Source organism: Rhinolophus sinicus, linkage group LG02 (genome assembly GCF_036562045.2).
Source record: "Rhinolophus sinicus isolate RSC01 linkage group LG02, ASM3656204v1, whole genome shotgun sequence".
NCBI classification, from domain to species: domain Eukaryota; kingdom Metazoa; phylum Chordata; class Mammalia; order Chiroptera; family Rhinolophidae; genus Rhinolophus; species Rhinolophus sinicus.
In genome coordinates this window covers 109,771,315-109,791,582 of record NC_133752.1, presented here as the reverse complement: position 1 = coordinate 109,791,582, position 20,268 = coordinate 109,771,315, and the positions used below count along the sequence as shown (strand labels likewise).

Genomic DNA, 20,268 nt, shown 5'->3' with positions numbered 1-20,268 from the left:
ATTGGATAATTTGAAGCAGTTAGTCATATTTTATATTTTGCATGAATATTTGCAAAATTTGGCATAACATTGTTATATGAATTTGGCTGTCTGGCAGGTAAACGAGGCTCAAATGAAACACCCATCAGAGAGAAGAGAAAAAAATGTCCACAAAGCATGCCAGGTCAGGGGTAAACTGAATATCACTTCATCGGTTTAGAGATTGTAAAAGCATCTTAGTCAAATTCTCTTTAAATATATCAAAAAGAAGTGGAGGAAAAAAGCTGGCCACAAACCTGTATTAATAGTACTTACTTGTATGATCTTTTTTTTTTAAAGTACATATATTAATGTTGACTACATAGTATATATATACCCAGAAAAATAATTGAAATATGTGCTATGTTAGTTGTGAGATAACAGTAGTTATCTCAAAATTGTAGGTAAGTTTTTTTTTTCCTCTTATTGGTATTATATTTTCCTATGTACTTACTGCTTATAGAAAAAAGAAAATGACCATCAAAGAGAAAAAGTCAGCTAGAGTATTAAAGGCATGGTGTTCACAGTAGTGTGTTTCCCCGAAAATAAGACTTAGCCAGACAATCAGCTCTAATGCATCTTTTGGAGCAAAAATTAATATATATAAGACCTGGTCTTATTTTACTATAATATAAGACCGGGTCTTATATAATATAACATAATATAATATAATACCGGGTCTTGTATTAATTTTTGCTCCAAAAGACACATTAGAGCTGATTGTCCGGCTAGGTGTTATTTTTGGGGAAACATAATAAATAGACCTTAGAAAAGTAATAGCAAAGATAAATGAATTATTTGTCTTGATTAATTTTAGTGGCATATTAAATCACTAATTGTTTAAAATTTTTCATTATTAAAACTTCAAGCATACACAGAAGCAGAGTGAATAGTACAACAAACTCCATGTATCCATCATTCAGCTTCAACAATTATTAATACAGAGGGTGCCAAAAAAATGTATATATATTTTAAGAAAGAAAAAAACTGTATTAAAATGGTAATAATATGTACCGATAACAAAAGATGAATACAAATCATGTGTATACATTTTTTTGGCACCCCGGTATATGGCTGGTCTTATTTCATCTGTTTCCTCCCCCTCCCATATTCTTCCCACTCTCCCCCTAAATTATTTTGAAGTAGACCCTAGACATCATATCATTTTATTCATATATTAGTGTGTATTTCCAAGGATAATGTATATCCCTTTTTTAACCAATTGATAATACCATTATTATACAAATATTACCGTAATAGTGATTCTAATACCATGTTATCCACTCACTATTCAAATTTCCCCATTTATCTCTTAAAGATATTTTTTAAGGTGATTTGTTTGAATCAAGATCCAAACAAGGCCCATGCATTGCATTTGGTTGATACGTCTCCCAAGTCTTTCCATTTTCTTTTTTCTTTTCATTTTTCTTTTTTATTTTGTAACAGCTTTATTGAGCTATAATTCAATACAATTTACCACTTAGAGCACACAATTCAATGGTTTTTAGACTACTCACAGAATTATGCAACCATCACCACAATCTATTTTTGAAAATTTTCATCACCTCAGAAAGGAACTCCGTATCCTCTTGTTATCATCCTCGAATTTCCCTGTTAACCCCAGTCCTAAGCAACCATTGATATGCTGTCTGTTTCTGTAAATTTGACTATCTTGGATATTTCATATACATTGACTTTTTTAAAAATTAATTTTATTGGGGTAACATTGGTTAATAACATTATATGAGCTTCCGGTGTACAATTTTATAATACAGCATCTGTATATTCCATTATGTGCTCACCAACCCAAGTCTAGTCTCCTTCCGTTACTGTATATTTGACTCTCCTTACCCTCTTTTTTTTTTGCCCTTTCTTCTACCCCCCCGCACTCCAGTTCAAGCCGTTATTTCTCAGTCTGGTTGTGTAGGACACAGCTCCATGGCCCATGCTGGTGTGATGAGACTTGCGGTCCCCCCCCCCCCCCGGCTGTGGCAGTCGGTCGTTGCTCAGCTGCTCACAGCAGCAGCTCTTGCCGGCTGCTGGCCGCTCACGATGGCTGCCAGCCACTCCGGCAGCACACAGCAGCCCACAGCAGCTCATGCCGATCTCCGGCTGCTCATGGCAGTCCAGCTCCAGGGAGAGCCGTTGTTCACAATCTTAGCTGTAGCGGGTGCAGCTCACTGGCCCATGTGGGAATCGAACTGGCAATCTCTGCGTTAGGAGCACTGTGCTCTAACCACCTGAGCCACCGGGCCGGCCCTCTTTTCCCTCTTTAAGCTACCCTCAGCCCCCTTCCTCTCTGGTAACCACCTTACTGTTGTCTCTGTCTATGAGATTGTTTGTTTTATTTATTTGTTTGTGGCTTTCTGTTTTCTAGTTCACATATGAGTGAAGTCGTATGGTTCTTGTTCTTTTCTGTCTGACTTATTTCACTTAGCATAATACTCTCAAGACCCATCCATGTTATTGCAAATGGCTGAGTAGTATCCCATTGTATACTTATTTATCCAGTCATCCATTGAAGGGCACATGGGTTGTTTCCATGGTTTGGATACTGTGAATAATGCTGCAGTGAACATAGCATACATGTATCTTTGTGAATAAATGCTTTCAAATTTTTGGGGTAGATACCCAGAAGAGGGATTGCTAGGTCATATAGTAGCTCTATTCTTAATTTTTTGAGGAATGTCCATACTGTTTTTCATAGTGGCTGTTCAATTTACATTACCACTAGCAGTATATGAGGGTTATTTTTTTCTCTGCATCCTCTTCAACACTTATTTCTTGTCTTATTAATCATAGATATTCTAATAGGTGTGAGTGGAATCTCATTGTGGTTTTGATTTGCATTTCCCTTATAGCTAGTGAAGTTGAGCATCTTCATTTATCTGTTGGCCATCTGTATGGCTTCTTAGGAGAAGTGTCTGTTCAGATCCTCTGCCCAGTTTTTGATAGAATTGTGTGTGTGTGTGTGTGTGTGTGTGTGTTTTGAGTTATATGAGTATGAGTTCTTCATATATTTTGGAAATTAGCTCCTTATCAGAGGGTTGTTTGCAAATGTCTTCTCCTGTTTGGTTCGTCGCCTTTTTGTTTTGTTGATGGTTTCTGTTGCTGTACAGAAGAAGCCTTTTAGTTTGATATAGTCCCATTCATTTATTTTTTATTTTACTTCTCTTGCTTTTGGGGTCAAGTTCATAAAAACCCCTCTGAGACTAAGGTTCAGAAGTTTAGTACCTATGTTTTCTTCTAGGTACTTTATTGTCTCAGGTCTTATATTCAAGACTTTAATCCATTTTGAGTTAATTTTTATGTTTGGTGTCTGATAGCAGTCTAGTTTCATTCTTTGCCATGTGGCTTTCCAGTTTTTCCAGCACCATTTATTGAAGAGACTTTCCTTTCGCCATTGTATGTTTTTGGCTCCTTTGTTGAAAATTAGTTGCCCGTATATGTGTGGGTTTTTTTCTGGGCCCTCAATTCTGCACCTTTGGTCTGTGTGTCTATCTTTTTGCCAATACCATGCTGTTTTGATTATTGTAGCTTTGTAGTATAGTTTGAAGTCAGGGTATGTGTGTATCAGGCTTTGTTCTTTTTCCCCCAAGATTGCTTGGGCTATTTGGAGTCTTTTGTGGTTCCATACAAATTTGAGGATGTTTTTGTTCTATTTCTGTGAAAAATGCCATTGGAATTTGATGGAGATTTCATAAAATTTATATCTTGCTTTAGGTAATAAGGCCATTTAAATAATGTTAATTCTTCCAATCCATGAACTCGTAACATCTTTCCATTTCTTTGTGTCTTTTTCAGTTTCTTTCAACAATATCTTGTAGTTTTCAGTGTATAGGTCTTTTACTTCCTGTGTTAAGTTCATTTGAGGTATTTTATTCTTGTTGTTGCCATTGTAAATGAGATTTTCTTCATTTCTTTTTCTGATATTTCATTATTAGTATATAGAAATGCAATGGATTTTTGTATATTGATTATCCTGCAAATTTACTGTATTTGTTTATTGTTTCTAATAGTCTTTTGGTGGAGTCTTTAGGATTTTTCTGTATATAGCATCTTGTCATTTGTAAATAGTGACAGTTTTACTTCTTTATTCTCAATTTGGATGCCTTTTATTTCTTTCTCTTGCCTGATTGCTCTGGCGAGGACTCCAGTGCTGTGTTGAATAAGAGTGGTGAGAGTGGACATCATTGTCTTGTTCCTGATCTTAGAGGAAGATTTTTGTTTCTCACCATTGGGTATGTTATTAGTTGAGGATTTGTCATATAAGGCATTTATTATATTGAGGTACTTTCCTTCTATACCTATTTTATTGAGTGTTTGAATCATAAGTGGATGTTGTATCTTCTCAAATGTTTTCTCTGCATCAAATGATGTGATCATATGATTTTCATCTTTTATTAGTTAATTTGATGTATCACATTTATTGAATTGCATATGTTGAACCATCTTGCATACCTGGAGTGAACCCCATTTATTTATGATATATTGTCTTTTTAATGTATTGTATGCAGTTTGCCGGGTTTTGTTTAGGATTTGTGCATCTATGTTCATGAGAGATACTGGCCTGTAATTTTCTTTTTTTGTGTTGTCCTTGCCTGGTTTTGGTATCAGGGTAACGTTTGGTATCAGGGCCTAGTCAAATGAGTTAGGAAACATTACCTCTTCTTCTATTGTTTGGAAGAACTTGAGAAGGATAAGTATTAAATCTCCTTTGAATATTTGGTAGAATTCACCAGTGAAGCTGTCTAGTCCTGGACTTTTGTTTTTTTGGAAAGTTTTTGATTACTGTTTCAATTTCCTTTAATTTCCTTACTGTTTCACTGCTCAGTCCATTTAGGTTTTCCAGTTTTTCATGGTGCATTCTAGGAATGTTATATATTTCTAAGAATGTGTTTATTTCTCCTAGGTTATCGAATTTGGTGGCAGATAGCCTTTCATAGTATTCTTGTAAAGTCCTTTGTATTTCTGTGGTGTTGGTTGTAACTTCTCTTTCATTTCTGATTTTATTTATTTGAGTCTTTTCTTTTTTTTCCTTAGTAAGTCTAGTCAGGGATTTGTCGATTTATCTTTTCAAAGAACCAACTCTTTGTTTCAGTAATTTTTTTAAAAAATATTTTTACTGGGGAATATTGGTGAACAGTGTGTTTGTCCAGGGCCCATCAGCTCCAAGTCGTTGTCCTTCAGTCTAGTTGTGGAGGGCGCAGCTCACTGGTCCATGTGGGAATCGAGCCGGCAACCCTGTTGCTCAGAGCTCTAACCAACTGAGCCATCTGGCCGCCCCTTCAATAATTTTTTAAATTGTTTTTTTGTTCTCTATTTCATTTAATTCTGCTCTCACTTTTATTATTTCCTTCTGTCTGCTGACTATGGGCTTTGTCTGTTCTTTTTCTAGTTCTTTAAGGTGTGATGTTAGATTGTTTATTGGAGATTTTTCTTGTTTCTTGATGTAGGCCTGTAATGCTACAAACCACTTTTGCTGCATCCCAAAAAGTTTGATATGTTGTATTGTCATTCTCATTTGTCTCTATGTATCTTTTGATTGCTTATTTATTCCTTGACCCAATAGTTGTTCAGTAGCATGTTGTTTAATCTCCATATATTTGTGGGTTTTTTCCCACTTTCTTTCTGTACTTAGCTTCCAGTTTCATACTGTTGTGGTCAGAAACTATGCTTGGTATGATTTCAGTCTTAAATTTGTTGAGATTGGTTTTGTGCCCCAATATATGGTCTCTCATTAAGAATGTTCCATGTGCACTTGAGAAGAATGTATATTCTGTTGTTTTGGGATGAAAAGCTCTATATATATCAATTATGTCTATTTCCTCTAATGTGTCATTTAAGGAGGATATTTCCTAATTTTCTGTATGGATGATCTATCCATTGCTGTCAATGGGGTATTCAGGTCCTGTACTATAATTGTATTTTTTTTTAGCACTCTGTAGTTGTTTATTTGATATGAATAGTATTATTCATTTGTTCTTGGTCATTTAAGATTTTACTGAAAGTAGACTACACATGATGAAAACAGTTCTTGGTAACACATATTTGCATACGCGTATGTTACGATCAAATCACACTTACTTGTACTTCAAATAGTTATCACATTCAGTTTGTTTCTTCTGGCAATAAACTGCATTTAAACATTTTTGTACACGTGACATGTTCCTTCTGCATAAATTATTTTGGTGACCAAAAGTTTTTTAAAGGATGATCTTTAGGTGAATTCAGTAGTGGGCCTCTTCGTCTTGCCTGCCTGCTGTGCAGGGAGTCCTTTGTGGAGTTATTGTTGTTCAATTAGTTGTAAATTCCAGGGGAGCTTTACAGAGGCTCACCTCACGCCGCCATTTTGATCTAATTGTATTTTTTTTTGTTTGTTTCTCCCTTGAGGCCTGTTAGTAATTGCTTTATATATTTTGGTCCTCCCAGGCTGGGTGCATATATATTGATAAGTATTATGTATTCTTGATGAATTTATCATTATAAAATGTCCATCTTTGTCTTGAAGTCTGTTTTGTCTGATATAACTTTGGCTATACCTACTTTTCTCTTGATGCCATTTGCTTGGAGTATTCTCTTCCACCCTTTTACTTTGAGTTTATGTTTGTCTTTGTAGCTTAGAGGGGTGTCCTGAAGGCAACATATAATTGGGTCTTGTTTTTTAATCCTTCTTGCTACTCTTTGCCTTTTCATTGGTGAATTCAATCCATTTACATTTAGTGTGCTTATTGGTATATGAGGACTAACTACAGCTATTTTATCTTTTGTTATCTGTTTTCTCTGTATCTCCATTGTTTCTTTTCCTTTGTGTTTCTGTCCACTATTTCAGTTTGGTGGTTTCCTATAATTTTCCCCCCTCCATTTCCTCTTTTTTTTTTTATGTTATATGTCTGAGTTCTAGATTTTTGTTTTGTGGTTACCATTAGGGTTATGCAAAAAAAAGTTTCATATCTGCAATAGTCATTTTACTTCTGATTGCATCTTATCTTCATTTACCTGTGCAAGTTTGGTCCTTTACACCCTTCCCTTTTGTTTTTGTTGTCACAAATTATTCCTTTTTATGCTGTGCATTCATTTCCAAATTGCAGAAGCTAGACTTTTCTTTTTAATTTTAATTTTCAATTACAGTTGACGTTCAATATTATATTAGTTTCAGGTGGACAGCATAGTGCTTAGATATTCATATAATTCATGAATTATAATAATTCTAATACCCACCTGACACCATACATGCCATGTTTCCCCAAAAATAAGACCTAAATAAGACACATTAGAGCTAATAAGTCAGCTCTAATGTGTCTTTTGGAGCAAAAATTAATATAAGACCCAGCCTGATTTTACTATAAGTAAGTCTTATAGTAAAATAAGTCTTATAGTAAAATAAGACCGGGTCTTATATAATATGATATAAGACCCAGTCTTATATTAATTTTTGCTCCAAAAGATGCATTAGAGCTGATTGTCAGGCTAGGTCTTATTTTCAGGGAAACACGGTAGTTATTATAATATTATTAACTATATTCCCTATGCTGTATTTACATCCCCATGACTATATATATAGCCATCAATTTGTACTTCTTAATCCCATCCGCCTTTTTGCCCAGCAATCTGGCAACCATCATTTTCTTCTCTGAATCTATGAGTCTGTTTCTGTTTTGTTTATTTGTTTATTTTGTTTAGACTCCACATGTAAGTGAAATCATATGATATTTGTCATTCTCTGTCTGACTTATTTCACTTAGCATAATAAATTCTATATCCAAACACATTGCAAATGATAAGGTTTCGTTCTTTTTTTATGGCCGAGTAATTTATTTATATATATATATATATATATATATATATATATATATATATATATGTCACATCTTCTTTATCTAGTCATCTATTGATGGGCAACTTAGGTTGCTTCCATATCTTGCCTATTGTATATGAAATGTCCTTTGTCTCTTGTTTGGTTATGGTCTTTGTTTTAAATTCTATTTCATCTGATACAAGTATTGCTACCTCTGCTTTTTTTTCATTTCCATTTGCATGAAATATATTTTTTAATCCCTTTCAGTCTGTGTGTGTCTTTAGATCTGAAGTGGGTCTTTTGTAGGCAGCATATGTAAGGGTCTTCTTTTCTTATCCATTCAGCCACTGTATTGTCTTTTGATAGAAGTATTTAATCCGTTTACATTTAAAGTAATTATTGATAGTTATGTAGTTATTGTCATTTTATTATTCGTATTTTTTTCCTTCTTTGTTTTCTTAAAGAAGTCCCTTTAACATTTCTTGTAATACTGGTTTGGTAGTGATGAACTCTTTTAAGTTTTTCTTGTCTGGGAAGCTCTTTATCTGTCCTTCGATTCTAAATGATAGTTTTTCTGGGTAGAGTAATCTTGGTTGTTGGTCCTTGCTTTTCATCACTTTGAAAATTTTGTGTTAATCCCTTCTGGCCTGCAACGTTTCTGTAGTCAGCTACCAGTCTTATGGGGGCTCCCTTGTAGGTAACTAACTGCTTTTCTCTTGCTGCTTTTAAGATTCTCTTTTTGTCTTTAACCTTTGCCATTTTAATTATGATGTTTCTTGGGGTTGGCCTGTTTGGGTTCATCTTGTTTGGGACTCTCTGCACTTCCTGGGCTTCTATGTCTATTTCCTTCACCAGGTTAGGGAACTTTTCAGTCATTATTTCTTCAAATAGGTTTTCAATCCCTTGCTCTCTTTCTTCTCCTTCTGGTACCCCAATGATGTGAATGTTGGTGTGCTTGATGTTGTCCCCAAGGTCCCTTAAACTATTTTCATTTTCTCCTTTTTTCTTTTTGCTGTTCTGATTGGGTGTTTTCCACTATCTTGTCTTTCAAATCACTGATTGGGTTCTCTGCTTCATCTTATCTACTTTAGTTCCATCTAATGTATTCTTCATTTCATTTATTTTAGTCTTCGTTTCTGACTGGTTCTTTTTTATGGTTTCTATCTTTTTGTGTAAGTTCTCACTGACTTCATTAATTTTTCCCTAAGTTTATTGACCATCCTTATAACCAGTGTTTGTAACTCTGTATCTGGTAGACTTTTAGCCTCCATTTTCTTTAGTTTTTTTTTTTCTTTTTCTGGAGTTTTATCTTGTTCTTTAATTTGGGACATGTTTCTTTGTTTCTCATTTTCATTGCCTCCCTGTGTGTGTTTCTATATATTAGGTAGATTTGCTATGTCTCCCAGTCTTGGCAGGGTTTTTGTAATAGGTGTCCTGTGGGGCCCAGTGGCACAGCCCCCATGGTCACCTGAGCCAGGTGCTCCAGAGATGTCCCTGTGTAGGTTGTGTGTGTCCTGCTGTTGTAGTTGAGCCTTGAATTATCTTGGTACATCAGTGAGTGGGATCGACCCTCAGGCTGACTGGCTGTGACTACAGAGTATGAGCCGTTGTGCAGGCGCTGACTGCACGGAGCAGAGTTCACTTGAGCGGTGCTCTGGTGTGGTCTGAATCTGGCCGCTGGGTGTGTTGGTTCTGGGACCTCTTGGGAGGGGCTCTGGTGCAGGCCCATATCAGGTGCTGCCTGTGCCTGGTCAGGAGCAGCCTGGTAAGTGCTACAAAGTGATCTGCAATTGGTAGCTGCCTGTGCTGGGCTTGGAGGCACCTGGGAGAAGCTATGCTGTGAACCAAAGCTGGCTGCCTCTAGTGTCAGGCTTGGGGCCACTTATCAAGAGGTACAGGGCATGCCAAACCAACCACTGTTTGTTTGGGATTTGTGGACCTTTGAGAGATTTTTGGAAAGTCCATAGTGTGGACCAAGTCTGGGTCCTTGTGTGGAACAGCCGTTTGAAAGAGATTCAGGCTAATTCATGCCATGGGTGGGGTGGGTCTTGGAATCAATAGGGTGAGGGTGTGGTGTTAACTATTAATAGTTTGAAGGAGACTCAAATTTGGCGCCTGCCTGCGCCAGCAAGCTGGGTTGGGGAAGGTCTCAACAAAGTTACAATGGTGCTTGGCAGCACTTCTGCTCCTCCAGCTATCGCCATGAAGGCAAACAATTCAGTTCCTCCCCTGGTATTTCATGCTGCTGTCCCTTCACTGGAACGAACTTAGGGCAAGTATTTGTGAGTACGTGAATTTGTGTGTGGGCCTTTTCAGATTACACCTTGGTCTCTAGCAGTACTCTATCTATCCAGATGGAAACCCCCCCCCCCCATCGATTTTCAGTCAGATGTTACTGGTGCTATGGGCTGGGGAGCCCAGTGTGAGGCTAGGATCCCTCATTCCTCATGGAGGACCTCCGCCGCCAAGGTATCCCTCCTGATTCTTAAATGCCACATGTGAGTATGGGACCAGCCCGTTTCCTGTCTCCCCCCTTCCTACCGGTCTTGTCGTGGCTGCTTCTTTATATCCTTTGTTGTAGGAGTTCTATTCAGTAAGTCTTAAGGTGGTTTCAAGGATGGTTATTCTATAATTTACTTGTAATTTTGATGTGGTCATAGCAGGAGGCAAGCACAGCATTTACCTTCTTTGCAATATTGAGTGGGAGTCCTATAGTTTGTTTTTTTTTAAATGCTTTACCCCCTCTAACCTGTATGTTATAATTAAGTGTTTAAAACCCTATTCTGTAGTAGAGTTGCAATTTCCTGCTTATATCTGTGTGCCTGTTTTCTTACTCATAGTTTTCTATCCTTTTATCTTTTTGTTTCAGGTAGAAGAGCTCCTTTTAACTGTCTTGTAATGTAGGTTTTGTGGTGGTAACTTCCCTCAGCTTCTGTATGTTTGGAAAAGCCTTTATTTCTCCTTAATATCTAAAGAATAACTTTGCTGGATATGTTATTCTTGGCTGGTCATTGTTCTTAATAATTTAAATATTTGATTCTACTCTTTCCTCGCTTGTAGGGTTTCTGTTTAAAAATCCCATGATAATCTAATGAGATTTCCTTTATAGGTTACCGTCTTCTCTTCCTTGGCTGCCTTGAGAATTCTTTCTTTGTCATTAATGTTTGACAGCTTTAATGTGGTGTGCCTTGGAGAAGACCATTTTGGATAGAGATAATTGGGTGTTTTGTTAAACTTCATGGATTAGAGGGTCCAGTTCTTTCTATATATTTGGGAAGTTCTTGTCAATTATTTGTTTGAATAGCCTCTCTGTTCCCTTCTCCTTCTGGCATACTCATTATTCTTATATTGCTCTTTCTAATGGAGTCAGGTAGTTCGGAGAGTTCTTTCTTTCTTTTTCTTTAACTCTCACTTTTCCTTCCTCAGTCATTTCTAGATTTCTATTTTCAAGATCATTAATTTTCTCTTTTATCTGGCTTGCTCTGTTTCCCAAGCTCTCTAATTTTTTCTTCATCTCATTTTATTGAGTTCTTCAGCTCCAGAATTTGTTTGGTTCTTTTTTTATGGTTTCAATCTCTTTGGTAAAGTACTCCTTTGGGTTTGTTAATTTTATTTCTGAGCTCATTGAACTGCCTTTCTGAGTTTCTCATATCTCATTAAGTTTTTTTAAAACTGCAGTCTTGAATTCTCTCTCATTTAAATCACAGTCTTTCATGTCTTTGAGTTTGGTTCCTGAGCTACTTTGTTCCCTTGGTTAATCATGGTACTTGATGGATTGTTTCTCTGGGCATTTGAGGTATTGAGCTGTTCTTTTTTGAGTGCTGTTTTGCTTGTTGTTCAGCAGGTTGGTAAGTAGAGGTCTTTCTTTTGTATTACAGTAGGTGGTGCTATACCGCAAGTTTTTGTTTTCTCTTACTGCACTGCTAGGACTTCTGGGATCTTGGTAGGGTGGTGTCACCTTGGTTGTGGAAAATGCCTGGAATTCCATGAGGATATGGGTGTCCCCTTTGTGACTAGGTTGCTTTGGTCTCAGGGTACCACCCTTGTGGTGTGAGTTCCTGGCACTATCTCCTTATAACCAGAGGCTGCCAGCTGCCCTGTAGTATCTGAGGTGTCCCAGCTGCCTCTACCAGATTCCATTGTGATAGATGAGGGAGGGGCGGGCTGGGGAAGTGGGCTGGTGCATCTGCAGCTTTGTTTTCCTCCTGGTAATGGCGGTTGCTTGACCATGCTACCACACCTCTGTGCCACGCCTCCACCCCTGTCACTTGGTTTAGCTGCAGTGGGCACCAGTTACTCAAGCCAGAATGTTGCTTCTGCCACTCTGGCCCTCTCTGGGCTGCCGAGTGTAGCCTGCAGCCCGCCACCACATCAGCTGAATTGTGGTGAGCACTGGACATTGTGGCTCTTGTCTCTGTCCTTACCCCCATCTTACCTCCTCCGCTTGTTTGATGCCACCCATCTTCAGATTTCTCAATCTGTGGATCTCTCAGATGTGTTTATGTGTTGAGCAAGGAATCCTTTGTTGAAATACAGTTGTCCAACTTGTAACTTTTTTTTTTTTTTTTTTAAAGATTTTATTGGAGAAAGGGAACAGGACTTTATTGGGGAACAGTGTGTACTTCTAAGGCCTTTTTTCCAAGTCAAGTTGTTGTCCTTTCAATCTTAGTTGTGGAGGGTGCCATTCAGCTTCAAGTTGTTGTCCTTTCAGTCTTAGTTGTGGAGGGCGCAGCTCAGCTCCAGGTCCAGTTGCCGTTGCGAGTTGCAGGGGACACAGCCCACCATCCCAGGGGCACAGCCCACCATCCCTTGCGGGAGTCGAACCGGCAACCTTGTGGTTTAGAGGACACATTCCAACCAACTGAGCCATCCGGGAGCTCAGCAGCAGCTCAGCTCAAGGTGCCGTGTTCAATCTTAGTTGCAGGGGGCGGAGCCCACCATCCCTTGCTGGAGTCGAGGAGTTGAACTGGCAACCTTGTGGTTGAGAGCCCACTGGCCCATGTGGGAATCGAACCGGCAGCCTTCGGAGTTAGAAGCATGGAGCTCTAACCACTTGAGCCACCGGTCCGGCCCTTGTAACTTTAAGGGGAGAAACCAAGAGTTCTTCTCACTCCACCATGATGCTGATGTCACTTCCTTTTTCTTTTTAAAGTTGAAGTATAATTTATATACCATAAAATTTACAGTTCTAAAGTATACAATTCAGTATTATTTAGCATGTTCACAGAGTTGTGCAGCCATCTTCACTGTCTAAATTCAGAACTTTTTTTTATTCCCAAGAAGAAATCCCATATATAGAAGTCGTCACTCCCCACTTCCTGCTTCTCCCAACCCCTGGTAACATGACACTACTCTGTCACTATGAGTTTGCCTTCTGCACATTTCATATAAATGTCATCATAGAATATGTTATTTAAGTCTCCTTTAATATTTAGGCTTACTCTCCCTCTTTTTTGTTTTCTTTTCTAATTTACTTAGAAGTTATTTGTCCTATAAAATTTCCTATCTTCTGGGTTTTATTGACGGCATCACTGAAATGTCATTTAACATGTTCCTTTACATCTGTAGTTCCTGTCCATTGGTAGGTTGGCCTAAACTTGATCATGTCCAGGTTTAATCTTTGGCAAGAATACTTCATTAGTGTTCCCTGTTTCTGCTTGTGTTACATTGGGTGATACATGATGTTTGGTTGTCTCTTAAATTGTATTTTCAAACAGACAGGCCACAGACATTTAAACTTATTTATCAATGCATTAGGTACAGATAAAATTTGTGATGTTTACTAGAATTGTTAAGGCATAGAGGGTTAAATAGTAGATTGATAGACCAAATATATAATTTATCATCACAAATATCTTCTACTGGAAGGGACCCTTGGAGCAATTTGGTATGCTTTATTTCCACACCAGCACACTCATCTAGTCTTTAATAAAAGGATAATGTTGTTAGCTAAGTCTGACCTATTGGAGGGAAACACCATGTGATACATATGAGGAGACAGTCAGTATAGATAATTCTTTTTTATGGTCAAAAATACCATAGCATTCCATTACAAAGTTATTGAAGAAAAAATAATTTATATGTGTTGTGAAGATTACTATTATCCAGTAAGGAAATGACTACAAAAAGGAATTCAAAGGGTAAGATTATTTGGTTGCTTTTTAGTCCTGCCTTCTAGGATTGGATGTTTGGGAATCCAGTTTTGTTTTAATATTTTTTTAATACTATGGGAGAGAGTACAAAAACTTATCTGGTGTGCAGATGATATAAAATTCTTGTGGGTAGTAAAATGCGAAGTTGATGGGGATCAGTTGTAGAAATAACTCATGAAACTTTGTGTGTGATTACAGAAATTAGAGAGTTTAACTATAGAAAGACAATCTAAAGTATATTTAAAAGATACTGGGCCTGGAAGTCATCATATAGGTCCCTTGAAAATAGTTTGTCAAATAGGTAAAATAGACATACTATGTACCACCAAGGGTATCAAACAAGTAGATGTTAGTCTTGTAAAATAAACTTCCTGCACTCTGGTTACTGCATTTCAAGAAAGATGTAATTGGGATGGAGAAGATCCAGGAAAGGATGATTTAAATGATCAAAGCAATGAAGGAATTGCCATATGAAGAACAGACTAAAAGATTAGTAGATTTCAGCCTAAAAAGTATAGTGAATGAGAATATGATTAAGGACGAAAGTAGTAAAAGAGGATTACAGATTTCTGTCTAGATTATTATATAGTAAAAATGGGGTATCTACTTTTTGATGTGAAAGAGGTAAATTTGGAACAAATACAAGTATTATTTTATGTAGCAAATATAAGATGTTTGCAACTCATTTCCCTAAGAGGTAATTGTCCTTGAACATGAGTAATTTAAAAATGTTGCATGTTAATAGATTATTATGGGAAATTAGAATGTTTCGAGGTCCAGGACATGCTGGGCCTTTGAAGTTGAGATGATATGAATCAACAAGGCTGATTCACAAGCTGTCCTTTACTGCTTTTTTCCCTAATTGTGGACAGAGCTAAGTATATTCTTTTTTATAGCCATATACCCCTCCACCAGTGTTAAGAAGAGGTTTTTAATATATTTTGGGCTGGAGTTCTTTTGGAATATCAAAAAGAAGATAAGTGTTTGTTGCATTCTTTTTCTTTCAGACTTAGGTATAGCTTCCTTCAAGGCTGCTTTTACTTAAAAGCCAAAGAATATTAGTATGAATATAACCTCATTGCCTTTTCTGTTTGTCTTCTGCAGAAATATTTTGTAATTCCTCAGTTATTATTACCTTGGCAATTCAGTAACAAGGAACTGGAATTGGTTTCATTTCCTTTTGCATTCCTTTTTCAGTCATGTGGAGAATTCTTGATATGTTAGACAAAAGAGATTGCATGCAAAGGTTAACTGAAAATATCGTATTTTGCCGTGTGTAATGCGCTTTCATGTATAACATGCACCCATGCTTTGGGCCCAAAGTAAACTTTCAGGGAAGAAAAAAAATCTTTTGTTATAATTTTTTAATTCAAAATTTCATTCGTTTACATTTAGGTACTTGTTTTTTGTATTATAAAGGAATTTTAGCATTTATTTTTTAACATTTTTTACCATACAAGAAATTTTGTATAACAGATAACTACAAAACACAAGATAAAGGTACAAGAAATTTTATTTTATGTACCGGTTACAAATTTATGATATTTACGCATCATAGAAGGCCGGTAACTCGTCATCGTCGCAAGTTCGTTGTAAGTTCAACAAAACCTATTATCGTATTCCAGGATATTATTTTGTATACAGATATCGTTATTGATTTCTAGAGTTACACTTTTAACTCATAAATAAAAGAATTGAAAACATTTATAAAGATACGGAATTTGTACTACCATGTATAATGCACATCCTTATTTTTCCCTCACAAATTTGGGGGAAAAAGTGCACATTATACACAGCAAACAGTACTTTGTTTTTTTCAATATGCATTTTTTTGGAAGGCAACAGACTCTAGTTACTTTCTATCATAAATTTTGATTTTAAAATATTGAGCCACAAGATTATCAGGAATGATAATAATGTCTCCTTTGGCTTTTTATGACTTTTGTAAGATAGCTCATCATTTTGAAAGTTCTTATTTTCAAATAGATAAAAGCACATGGCACAAAATGCAAAAAGTACAGAAAGATATACATTGAAAACTATTTTCCCACCCGTCACCTTGTTCTCCTTTCTTAGGCTACCACTATTATCAGTCTCTTATGTATTTTCCCAGAGATTCTATAGGATTATACAAACTTATATGTTTTTACACAAATGGTACCATTATTGTACACACTCTCCTGTATCTTTTTTCACTGAAAGTAAATTTTGGTGATTGGTCAGTGAACAATCTAATTCTTTTTAACAGCTTCTTACTTGATATTTTACTGGGTGACCAATATTTTTTTAACCTGTTCCTGTTGGGTCGTTTCAAGGCTTTTGCTATTATAAATAATGCTTCAGTGAATTTTCTATGTGTTGTTTCTGTCTCCCCCCCACACACAGACAGACACATATACACATGAGCCCAATTATTTTCATAGTATAATTACTTCTAACACCCTATGGTACAAAATCTATATGCATGAGTCACAAAAATTCTAGTAAGGTCAGTGTTCTCTTTCCCTTACTGTAATAAAAATGAAATTCCATAATGCTGCATTTGAGTGTAATTTTCTAGTAGTTGAATATATCAAATCAATTATAAGAATTTCAGTTTGTGTTTTTACTCTCTCATCTTTGCATTGAAGATTTTGGTGCCTCTGGTTTTGCTGCAACAAATGCTTTTGGAGTTGACAAGACGTGGTCAAGAACCTTTGAGTACATTGCTGCAGTTTGGTGTGACATATCTGGAGGACTATGCAGCAGAGTACATCATTCAGCAAGGTGGCTGGGTATGTGCAGTATTTTTTAAAAATCTTTTTTTAAAAAAGAAATTAAGCTGTATGATTGTTTTTAATAGCATAGATTTAATATCATTACATTGTTTAATACTGATTGTATGACAATCAATGGATAGGCTATTCTACAGTTTAAGTTAAGCTACTAAGATTTTACTCATAGTAAATTGACGTGGTAATTTTAAGTAGTTCTTTTAAAATCATTTATTAAAATAAGATTATTTTGGAATAATTTTAGATTTACCAAAGTGTTATAAAGTGTTCCCATATACCACTCACCCAGTTTCCTCTAGTGTTAACATTTTTAAAAATTATGGTACCTTTATCAAATTGACTTAATTTCCATGTTGATTTTGTATCCAGCAAATTTTTTTAACTCTTTTATTAATTCTGATAGATTATTTCTAGATTCTCTTGGGTTTTCTGTATAGAAAATCACACCATTTGTGAATAATGAGTTGTTTTCTTTGATGAGTCTATCTTTTAAAAAAAATTATTGCACTAATCAGGATCTTCTGTATAATAATAATAGACATGATGTTAGTAGACATCCTTGTCTTTTTCTGGCTGTTAAAATGAGTGCTTTTAATTGTTTTACCATTTAGTTGTTTCAAGCTCAGTGAGTGAAGGTGGCCTGTAATTTTTCTTGTTTTGTCTCAGTTTTAAGGGTATGCTGGCTTCATAAAAGAAGTTAGAGTTGGGAAGAATGTTTCTTCTTTTTTTTCTACTCAGGAATAGTTTATATGAGATTCAAATTATTTGTACCTTGCTTCCTACAACATGCCTGTAAAACCACATGGTATTTTCTTTGAGGGAAGGTTTCTGGTTTTTCTTGTCAACTTTTGATAATTTTTCTAGGGTATTATCCCCAAATTTTTGGTTTTGTTGGCATAGAGCTGTTCACAATACCTTTATATATTTGGATTTTTACTTCTTAATTCTGATAATTACTTTTAAGATATTATTTTGTTTTGGAGAATTTTAAATATATGAAAATAAGCAAGATAGTATAATGAACCCCCATCAGTTAGCCCTTACAATCCTTAACTCATTGCCAGTTAAGCTTTATTCATACCCTAATTACTTCCTCTCTTAATATTATTTTGAAGCAAAATCCAGACATTATATAATTTTATCTGTAAAATATTTAGTACGTATTTCTAAAAACTAAAGACTCTCGTTCATTTTTAATCACAATACCATTATCACTCAAAAATTTAAAAATCATTTCTTCATATCAAATATCCTGTTAGTATTCAAATTTCCAAATGTATTTAATATAACCCCTTTTTTAATCTCTGCAAGGTATGGCGCTATATCTCCTCTTTCATTCCTATTATTTCTTAATTCCTTCTTTCTTTTGTTTCTATTTATTTTAAATAATTTTTTATTGCCTGGGATATTTTTTTCTTGTGTATTGTTTTTTATTTTTCCATTTGTTTGTTTTAATGACTAGAAATTCAAACTTAGGGAATCTTACGTTTCTCTTGAAAATCAAAACAACCTTATTTTAAGAGAGAGAGTAGTTGTCATGCATGAGTAAAATTTATACCATGTATGCAAATCTAAATAATGGCAAGTGTAAGTGTGGTGGTACAAAAAAGAGAATACTATTGTTGACAGAATTATAATTTGTTGGTACATTTGCGGAAAAGCAGCCCTTGAAAATTTCTAAACAACAGTAAACTCTCTTAGGAAATTCTAGAGTGTCTTGTAAGCCAAAAAGGGAATGAGGTTAGCAAATTACCTCAAGAGTTTGAACAAAATACTGAATTTCAGAGTTACTGGGACTTGGATATGTAAAAATAGGGTGGTAGGTTGGGTCATGCTTACACTGGTCTCCATTCAAATAAACTGCTCTGACAATACCCCACTTCACAGGTCACCTGCTTTTCCAGCAGCTTTTCTTTTCCCTTAGTAGGTGTTGGCAGAAGGTATGCTCAGTCCTTTTCAATATAAACTTCTAGCCCCAAAGTTAAAACATGAGAAAAGAAGAGAGAATGAATGAATACCTTTGAAGATTCTGCAGAGAAATTCTGCCTTTTTTCCTGGCTCCACTTTTCCTCATGCCTAAAGAAACAGCATTTATTTACGGTGTCTCAAGTGGAACTCTTTAGGTGGAATACTTACAGGTCTATTGGACCAGTCAGACACAAAGTTTACACTTTTCTTCAAAGCATCAACTTCTTTCCCTCCTTTTACAACTTCTGACTGACAGCTGTGGTCCCTGCTGATGTGCATTTCCACATCAGCCATAATCTGCCCACCTTCTTGTGGGGAAGGGCTGTCTCAGTGAGGCCTGACTCTTGAACTACTCTGTCCTGGTTCATGTTGTGCAGCCAGAGTCTTCTCTTTCTGATATTTCCTCCTACTAGTCCCTCTCTACCCTCTAGCCTCTGGTGAACACTGACGTTTTTTACTGTCTCCATAGTTTTGCCTGCTCCAGAATGTTATGTAATTGGAATCATGCAGTATGCAGCCTTTCAGACTGGCTTCTTTCACTTACTCATATGAATTTAAGTCTCCTCCATGTCTTTTCATGGCTTGATAGCTCCATAGTCTGGCTGTGTCACCGTTTATTTATCTGTCATGTATTGAAGTAGATCTTGATTGCTTCTAAGTTTTGGCAGTTATAAATAAAGCTGCTACAAACATCCATGTTCAGGGTTTTGTGTGGACATAAGTTTAAAATCCTTTGTGTAAATACCAAAGAGTGCAATATGGTAAGAGGATGTTCTGTTTTGTAAGAAACCACCAAGCTGTCTTCCAAAGTGGTTGTACGATTTTGCATCCCCACCACCAGTTCCTGTGGCTCCACATCATTGTCAGCATTTCATGTTGTCAGTGTTCCAGATTTTGGCCATTCTAACAGATGTGTAGTGGTACCTCATTATTGTTTTAACTTACATTTCCCTGATGACATATGATGTGTAGCATCCTTTTTCCTGCTTTTTTCTTAATTAAACAAATTTTTTCAATTACACTGGACATCCAATATTATATTAGTTTCAGGTGTACAGCATAATGATTAGACATTTATTTAAGTTGTGCAGTGATTACCCCAGAAGTCTAGTACCCAACTGATGCCATGCATACTTATTACAATATTATTGACTATATTCCATATGCTGTACTTTACATCCTCATAACTATTTTATAACTGCCAGTTTGTTTTTGATCCCTTCACCTTTTTCACCCAGCCCCACGACCCCACTCACATCTGGCAACCATCAGTTTGTTCTCTGTATCTATGAGTTTCTTTCTGTTTTGCTGTTCATTTATTTTGTTTTCTCAGATTCCACATGTCTCCTCCATGTAAGTGAAATTATATGGTATTTGTTTTTCTCTGTCTAACTTATTTCACTTAGCTTATAATACCTTTTAGGTCCATTTTTATTGTCACAAATGAAAAGATTCATTCTTTTTTATGGCCAAGTAATATTCCATTCTATAAAGGTAGTACCATATTTTCTTTATCCAGTGATCTATTGATGGACACTTAGGTTGCTTCCGTATCTTG

General features: G+C 36.1%; 1 protein-coding gene across 22 annotated transcripts in view; it reads left to right on the top strand.

The window, feature by feature from the left end:
• The window catches only part of BCL2L13 (BCL2 like 13), a 99,812-nt gene that overhangs the window by 41,501 nt on the left and 38,043 nt on the right, over positions 1 to 20,268 (top strand). For 21 of the 22 annotated variants that reach the window (XR_012493803.1, XR_012493802.1, XR_012493801.1 and 18 more), the window contains one exon: positions 16,599 to 16,742. Coding sequence is in view for 18 of the 22 variants with exons in the window: in XM_074325127.1 (XP_074181228.1) it covers positions 16,599 to 16,742 (144 nt within the window). In the remaining 4 variants the exon portion in view is untranslated. Of the gene's footprint in view, positions 1 to 16,598; positions 16,743 to 20,268 lie in introns of those variants that run through there. The other variant, XM_019757289.2, reaches the window with a different exon arrangement.